This window comes from Aotus nancymaae, unplaced genomic scaffold (genome assembly GCF_030222135.1).
Source record: "Aotus nancymaae isolate 86718 unplaced genomic scaffold, 86718_ANA_hifiasm-v0.15.2.pri h1tg000044l, whole genome shotgun sequence".
NCBI classification, from domain to species: domain Eukaryota; kingdom Metazoa; phylum Chordata; class Mammalia; order Primates; family Aotidae; genus Aotus; species Aotus nancymaae.
The window spans coordinates 245,316-254,176 of record NW_026988458.1 but is presented as its reverse complement, the minus strand read 5'-3'; the positions used below and the strand labels follow the sequence as shown (position 1 = coordinate 254,176).

At 54.7% G+C, this 8,861-nt stretch overlaps 1 protein-coding gene across 3 annotated transcripts in view; it reads left to right on the top strand.

The window, feature by feature from the left end:
- The first annotated feature begins 7,455 nt into the window (after positions 1–7,455).
- The window catches only part of CFAP97D2 (CFAP97 domain containing 2), a 54,067-nt gene continuing 52,661 nt past the window's right edge, over positions 7,456–8,861 (top strand). For all 3 annotated transcript variants that reach the window (XM_064361884.1, XM_064361885.1, XM_012470663.3), the window contains exon 1: positions 7,456–7,631. In XM_064361884.1, the coding sequence (XP_064217954.1) occupies positions 7,542–7,631 (90 nt within the window). In that variant the 5' untranslated portion in view covers positions 7,456–7,541. The remainder of the gene's footprint in view (positions 7,632–8,861) is intronic.

The following is an 8,861-nucleotide window of genomic DNA, read 5'->3' as shown; positions in this document are numbered from 1 at the left end:
TGACGTTAAGCTAATTTCATGACTCAAGGGTTTTCAGGCACCGTGACGTTAAGCTAATTTTGGAACTGTTTTAACCTAGGCTGCAGGACTCTTCCCTGTCTTGTCCCCTGATCTGCTATAACCTAGCAGTTGTTGGAGGATGGGTTATTTCTGATCCATCTTTTCCTGAGGGTGATGACTTCGGCTCCTATTAAGACTGCCCACCTGCCCTGTCCCCTACAGAGACCCCACTGCTGAGACCCTGAGTGCCTTCAGGAGAAGCCCTCTGAGTCCTGGTGTGGGGAGTCTGGCAATTTCTTTGACCACAGCCTCAAAATTCCTGACTCCTGGGTGGGCTCTTCAGTACGCGGGCGTTGGCCTCCAGGACGCTGGCTGCGTTTGGTGAAGCAGGTCCTGCTGCTGTTCCTGGTGGTGACTCCCAGCCTTTTTAGTTCTGTTCTCAAGTGATTTGCACTACACAGAAGGTACTGGAGACACAGTTATCCTTTCTGGAAATCGGTGTTCGTGAGCAAATTTGCACCCCAAAGGTAGAGTACATTTGAAGTGGTTGGAGATTTTTTGTAAACCACACTCTTCTGCAGAATGAGAATGAAATTGCTCTTGGTTTTGAAGACACTGCCTTTTGTGGGAGGGAGAAGAGCAGAAAAATCAAAGCTTGGATTTAGTTAAGGACACAGGAAAATAATTATGAATATTAAAGGCTGGGTTAATATGTATCACACAACAAACACTTTGCATGTTGCATGTAACATAATAAGCTATTCTACGGAACAGCCTTCACATTTCAGGACATCACTTGGTAACATTTCAAGGCATTTCTAATAAATACAATGTTAAAGTTAATATTGGGCCAAAATTTGATTAAGGCGGGAGCGGAACACCCAGGTATTGTCTGGATAATCAAAGCCAAAACTAGGCTTTGGTATTTATTTTCTGTAGAACATAAGTAGAAACTATATAATATCAAACACTCAAACCTAGCCCAATATAAAACACAACTCTCGGGCCGGGCGCGGTGGCTCAAGCCTGTAATCCCAGCACTTTGGGAGGCCGAGGCGGGTGGATCACGAGGTCAAGAGATCGAGACCATCCTGGTCAACATGGTGAAACCCCGTCTCTACTAATACAAAAAAAAAAACTAGCTGGGCATGGTGGCGCGTGCCTGTAATCCCAGCTACTCAGGAGGCTGAGGCAGGAGAATTGCCTGAACCCAGGAGGCGGAGGTTGCGGTGAGCCGAGATCGCGCCATTGCACTCCAGCCTGGGTAACAAGCGAAACTCCGTCTCAAAAAAAAAAACAAAAAACAAACAAACAAAAAAAAAAAACACAACTCTCCACTTAATGTAAAATTCACGGAGTGCAGTGTGGTGCCACGGCTCAGATCCTGGAGCAGAAGTGCCCGGTGGCTGTCAGCCCCGGCTCTCAGCTCCAGACTCCAGACTGTGCGGCTCCCACTCCCACACACAGCTCTTCCCTGTGTACAAACCTTGGCAGGATTTCGCTTTAGTCCTCAGGACAGATGCCAAGGAGCTGCTGTTTTACTGCTTGTCTGGTCTGATCTTAAGAAGCAAAATTTGATTTGAGTCCTGTCGTGCCCTGAGACCCAGACCATGTCGTTGGGGCTGATCTTCCTGATTCTTTAGCAACATGGCTGATGTTTGCAGATCCTCTGCCACTGGCCCTGCCGTCAGTCCAGTCCAAGAGCAAACATGAGTCAAGTGGTCAGTGGGTTGCAGGTAACCATAGGCCAGCTGTGGTGGCAGCCATGGGTGGCAGCCGTGGGTGGCAGCTGTGGGTAGAAAGCTGTGGGTGGCAGCCATGGGTGGCAGCCATAGGTGGGCAGCTGTGGGTGGCAGTGTGGGTGGCAGCTGTGGGTGGCAGCGTGGGTGGCAGCTGTGGGTGGGCACCTGTGGGTGGCAGTGTGGGTGGCAGCGTGGGTGGCAGCTGTGGGTGACAGCGTGGGTGGCAGCTGTGGGTGGCAGTGTGGGTGGCAGCTGTGGGTGGCACCTGTGGGTGGCACCTGTGGGTGGCAGTGTGTGTGGCAGCTGTAGGTGGCAGTGTGGGTGGCAGTGTGGGTGGCACCTGTGGGTGGCAGCTGGGACCCCTTCCCTGAGCACACTTTATTCAGCCAGACTGTAAAATCCCCACAGTGTGAAACAAAAACTTAAAGCGTCTCCGATTTCGTCCACTTTGCCCTCAATGCTTTATCCGTGCCAGAGTGAGCAGATGCAGAGCACAGCCCTACTCCTCCATCCACCGACCGACGGCAGCACAGTCAGGCTTCTCAGCCCGCGGGAAAGAGTAAGGGAGACGGGACCACGCAGGGTCAGCCTCCCAAACGCCTGAAAACTCCCAGAGTCGCAGCTGAGGAGCCAGCCAGTAGAACTGACACCACCGCTGCCCGTCAGCATGACTAGCGGGTATTTACTGAGCGCCTACTGTATTTTAGGCTTTTTCTAGTTATTTTTGACCAATGACAATATCAGTAAAGGAAATTGATTATTTTAATAGAATTCCTTTGAATGTAACGTTTAGATCGTACGGGCTAAGAAATCTTAACTAAGCCTTATGTCTTAAAGTGCTGGCTGCATTTCTAGGTAGGAATTCTTACATCTATATTCTACAGTACATGCAAGTTTTCTAAAAATTAATACTTGTGAACAATTATGGATTAAAATAAATTTTTCTTTTCAAACACCCAGGCAACTTTAAAATTTTCAGTAAGTCAACAGTTTTAACAGTCTGTAAAAGCTTCTGCCAAATTTCGAAGATCGTTAGAGCTAGCTGAGCACAGAGCACCTCAGCCCCCTCAAGTGTGGCAGCGGGGAAATAAATAAGTCGTATTTTGCTTTCACTCGCATGTTATTACCTCCAGATCGGATTCTTTCTCTCAGACTGGCAGCCATTAAGTCGCGCTAATATTCAGAGCAAATTTCACATGAAATGCCCTCTATCTGTTCCTCCCGTACGCATAGCTGGACAGTGAGTTCCCATCCATGGATTCTGCACTGCAGTCTCATGTGATGAGAGCTGTCACGGAATGAAGGCCAGAGTTCTGACGTGAAAATGGCACCGCTGTAAACCCTCGGATCGCGTCACCTCCAACACTGTGCGTGTGGCTTCAACAGAGATGAAATGACCAACAGCTACCCTCGCATCACGTTCACTTCATTAGTCTCAGGAAAAACCCATCCCAACCTGATCAAAGCAATGAGAGAGGACGGCTTAAAATAGCTAAGCCTTTGCATAACTAATCCTCAAGTCAACCGAAAAAGATTAGTGAATGTCTGACGCCCAACCTTCAAACAAACATTTTGGAGTTGTCCAACTGTACAAATTATTGAGCCCCGCAGCCCCGGAGTCAAAGCCGGTTCCTGGCTCAGCCCCATCCCACGGCAGCCTGCCTCCTCTTTCCTTTGGACAGGACTTTGCCGAGGACTTCCCGGCAGGTGCAGTGGCCACAGCCATCTCCAAGACGGCGGTAGCGCCCATCCAGAGCGTCAAGCTGCTGCTGCAGGTGCAGCATGCCAGCAAGCAAGCAGGTCACTGCAGATCAGCAATCGAGGGCGTTACAGAGAGCATGGTCCATATTCCCAAGGAGCAGGGAGTCCCATCCTGGCGCGGTAACCTGGCCAATGTCATCAGATGCTTCCCCACCCAGGCTCTGAACTTCGCCTTCAGATATAAGCACAAGCACATCTTCCCGGGTGCTGGAAACGAGAGGACCCAGCTTTGCACGACTTTGCAGGGAGTCTGGGGTCAGGCGGTGCCACTGGGGCCACATCCCTGCGTTCTGTGACCCTCTTGATTCTGTCCGTACCCATCTGGCAGCCGACGTGTGTAAAGCTGGAGCTGAAAGGAAATACCCAGGCCTCAGAGACTGCCTGCTTAAGAGCTCTGGTGGGATTGAGGGTGTGTGCCAAGGCTCCAGTGCATCCGTGCAGGGCATTATCATCCACCAAGTTGCCTACTTGGGTATCTATGACACTGCAAAGGGAACACTTCTGGATCCCCAGAACGCTCACATCGTCATGTCATGTGACCCCACCATCACTGCCGTTGCTGGGTCGACTCCTTTGCATCTGACACCATTCGCTGCCATGTGATGATGCAGTCAGGGCACAAAGGAACTGACATCATGTACACGGGCAGGCCTGACTGCTGGAGGAAGACCCTGACATCATGTACACGGGCAGGCCTGACTGTCGGAGGAGGACCCTGACATCATGTACACGGGCAGGCCTGACCTCCGGAGGAGGACCCTGACATCATGTACACGGGCAGGCCTGACTACTGGAGGAGGACCCTGACATCATGTACACGGGCAGGCCTGACTGCCGGAGGAGGACCCTGACATCACCTACACGGGCAGGCCTGACTGCCGGAGGAGGACCCTGACATCACGTACACTGGCAGGCCTGACCGCTGGAGGAGGACCCTGACATCACGTACACTGGCAGGCCTGACCGCTGGAGGAGGACCCTGACATCACGTACACGGGCAGGCCTGACCGCTGGAGGAGGACCCTGACATCACGTACACGGGCAGGCCTGACTGCTGGAGGAGGACCCTGACATCACGTACACTGGCAGGCCTGACCGCTGGAGGAGGACCCTGACATCACGTACACGGGCAGGCCTGACCGCTGGAGGAGGACCCTGACATCACGTACACGGGCAGGCCTGACCGCTGGAGGAGGACCCTGACATCACGTACACGGGCAGGCCTGACCGCTGGAGGAGGACCCTGACGTCATGTACACAGGCAGGCCTGACAGCTGGAGGAGGACCCTGACGTCATGTACACGGGCAGGCCTGACAGCTGGAGGAGGACCCTGACGTCATGTACACGGGCAGGCCTGACAGCTGGAGGAGGACCCTGACATCATGTACACGGGCAGGCCTTACAGCTGGAGGAGGACCCTGACATCATGTACACGGGCAGGCCTGACTGCTGGAGGAGGACCCTGACATCATGTACACGGGCAGGCCTGACTGCCGGAGGAGGACCCTGACGTCATGTACACAGGCAGGCCTGACTGCCGGAGGAGGACCCTGACATCATGTACACGGGCAGGCCTGACAGCTGGAGGAGGACCCTGACATCATGTACACGGGCAGGTCTGACAGCTGGAGGAGGACCCTGACATCATGTACATGGGCAGGCCTTACAGCTGGAGGAGGACCCTGACATCATGTACACGGGCAGGCCTTACAGCTGGAGGAGGACCCTGACATCATGTACACGGGCAGGCCTGACAGCTGGAGGAGGACCCTGACATCACGTACACGGGCAGGCCTGACTGCTGGAGGAGGACCCTGACATCACGTACACGGGCAGGCCTGACAGCTGGAGGAGGACCCTGACATCATGTACACGGGCGGGCCTGACAGCTGGAGGAGGACCCTGACATCATGTACACGGGCAGGCCTGACTGCTGGAGGAGGACCCTGACATCATGTACACGGGCAGGCCTGACAGCTGGAGGAGGACCCTGACGTCATGTACACGGGCAGGCCTGACAGCTGGAGGAGGACCCTGACGTCATGTACACGGGCAGGCCTGACAGCTGGAGGAGGACCCTGACGTCATGTACACGGGCAGGCCTGACAGCTGGAGGAGGACCCTGACGTCATGTACACGGGCAGGCCTGACAGCTGGAGGAGGACCCTGACATCATGTACACGGGCAGGCCTGACTGCTGGAGGAGGACCCTGACGTCATGTACACGGGCAGGCCTGACAGCTGGAGGAGGACCCTGACGTCATGTACACGGGCAGGCCTGACAGCTGGAGGAGGACCCTGACGTCATGTACACGGGCAGGCCTGACAGCTGGAGGAGGACCCTGACGTCATGTACACGGGCAGACCTGACCGCCGGAGGAGGACCCTGACGTCACGTACACGGGCAGGCCTGACCGCCGGAGGAGGACCCTGACATCACGTACATGGGCAGGCCTGACAGCTGGAGGAGGACCCTGACGTCATGTACACGGGCAGGCCTGACAGCTGGAGGAGGACCCTGACGTCATGTACACGGGCAGGCCTGACAGCTGGAGGAGGACCCTGACGTCATGTACACGGGCAGGCCTGACAGCTGGAGGAGGACCCTGACGTCATGTACACGGGCAGGCCTGACAGCTGGAGGAGGACCCTGACGTCATGTACACGGGCAGGCCTGACAGCTGGAGGAGGACCCTGACGTCACGTACACGGGCAGGCCTGACCGCCGGAGGAGGACCCTGACGTCACGTACACGGGCAGGCCTGACAGCTGGAGGAGGACCCTGACGTCACGTACACGGGCAGGCCTGACCGCTGGAGGAGGACCCTGACGTCACGTACACGGGCAGGCCTGACCGCTGGAGGAGGACCCTGACGTCACATACACGGGCAGGCCTGACCGCTGGAGGAGGACCCTGACATCACGTACACGGGCAGGCCTGACCGCTGGAGGAGGACCCTGACGTCACGTACACGGGCAGGCCTGACCGCTGGAGGAGGACCCTGACGTCACGTACACGGGCAGGCCTGACCGCTGGAGGAGGACCCTGACGTCACGTACACGGGCAGGCCTGACCGCTGGAGGAGGACCCTGACGTCATGTACACGGGCAGGCCTGACCGCTGGAGGAGGACCCTGACGTCACGTACACGGGCAGGCCTGACCGCTGGAGGAGGACCCTGACATCACGTACACGGGCAGGACTGACTGCTGGAGGAGGACTGCTTGTGATGAAGAGGCAAAGCATTTTCAAGGGTGCATGGTCCAGTGTTCTCAGAGGCATGGGTGGTACTTTTGTGCTCGTCTTTATGATGAAATCAGGAAGGACACGTAAGTTGTTTCCTAGGATTCTTCCCCCGTGAAGCATGTTGTATTATATAACATTTTGAGCATTCTCGGCCGACTTATGGCTCTCAGTTTACCGTGGCAACTATTTACTGACTGAAATGGGACGCAGTACTGTTCATCTGACCAAGTTCCTTTAAAGCCATTTCCGTCATGATGATGATGATGATGGGACTCATATTTGATTTCAGTCACTCCTGATAAATAACAAATTTGGAGAAATAAAAATATCTAAAGAAATATTCAAAGATAGAGGAAAAAGGAGAGCGAAAATCTCTAAGGAAGGCAGAAAGAAAGGCAGTAATTAAGAAAGAGCTGGACGGGGAGAGGTTGGCGGGAGGGGACGAGAAGAGACAGCAAGGAGCAAAGGAAGGGAGGGCAGGGCGAAAGTCAGCTGGAGAATTTCTCGGACCGTAGGCGTGATTATCTCCTGCCTCTGTAGCTGAGGAGTGGGCATGAAAATGGCAACACTAGACCATCCGAGACCTCCTGAGAGCAACTCCCCGGTGGAGCAGAAGCTCCCGTCTTCGCTGTGAGCAAACGTGTTGCTTGAGAACACCCTTTCTTCCCCCGCCCCCCCCTTACTTGGACGCCATGACAACTGTCACATGACCCTGCAAACACAGCGTCTCCAGGGCTGCACAGGCCCCAGCTGCTCCTCTCTGGAAGGAGCCAGAGGGTTTTGTTGCTGAGATGCCCGGAGCCCCCCGGCTGACCTTTCCCTGCGCCAGTGAGTACCTGTGGCGTACATGGGAGAAGGCCTATGAGGACCACAGGAGGAAGGTAGGAAAGTCCCCAGTCCAGCCCTGACAGCTCCGCGGGCGGGCACCGGGCAGTGCCCACAAAATGCCCATGCTTTCCCTGGAGACCTGAGGTGATTTTCTTTTTGGAGACAGCATGGTTGAAATGGCATTCCCAACAAGATTCATCATCTATGTTGCCATACAATAAAAATCTCATTAAGTAGATGAAGGCTTTCATGTGCCGCGTTTTAGGGCCATCCTGTTTCTAATCACAGCGTATATATATGAAGTACTTAATTTTTCCCAAGTGACTTCAAAGCATCTTAAGACAAAAACGCCAGAGGCATCCTTTTCTTTTCTTTCTTTTTGAGAGGAAGTCTCCCTCTGCCACCCAGGCTGGATTGCAGTGGCACAATCTCAGCTCACTGCAACCTCTGCCTCCCAAGTTCAAGCGATTCTCCTGCCTCAGCCTCCTGAAGAGCTGGGATTACAGGTGCACGCCACCATGCGCGGCTCATTTATGTATTTTTAGTAGAGACGGGCTTTTCCCATGTTGGTCAGGCTAGTCTTGAGCTCCTGACCTCAGGCGATCTGCCCGCCTCAGCCTTCCAAAGTGCTGGGATTTCAGGCGTGAGCCAACGCACCCGGCCCGGCATCCTTTTCTCTATCAAAACAGTGGACTCCAGGGGGGACTAAAAGCCAACCTTTGCCCCCATCAGGAGGTACGTTATTGTTTCCGTTTATTTGGCGCCAATGTGGACAATTGTTGAGGACGTCCCGTGCGGATCCTGAGTGCTGCCCAGTCTGCTGCCCGCACCGCAGTGGAGGCATCAGACTGAACGACGTTCCATGTATCACGTCTCCACGCGTGTGTTGATCAGGCTGGAAATACTCCTAAAGGAGAAGCTTGGGTTTCTGTTTCTGGGAACGGGACACTGCCCTGTAATGATCTTAAGTCGCTACCACAAGGAGTGAACTGCGGGTCAAGCATTTCTCTGCCTCCTGGGGTTGCAAGTGAACTCGTGTGTCCTGGGCCACAGGTCACACGCATTGCAAGCCACCACGGCACCCGCCCCCCACCCCCGGTGACAGGCCTCTGCACCTGCTGTCTCCATGAGGTCCCCACGGCACTTTTCCCGGCTCTTTTCCAGCTCAACCTCACTTCTTGGGACTCTGGGTCCAGCAGCAGCTCCTGGAGTCCCCTCTGTCCCCTCCGCTGAGAAGCGCGTCCTCTTGCTCTGTGGCTCCGTGGCCTGCTACCTCGTGTTGC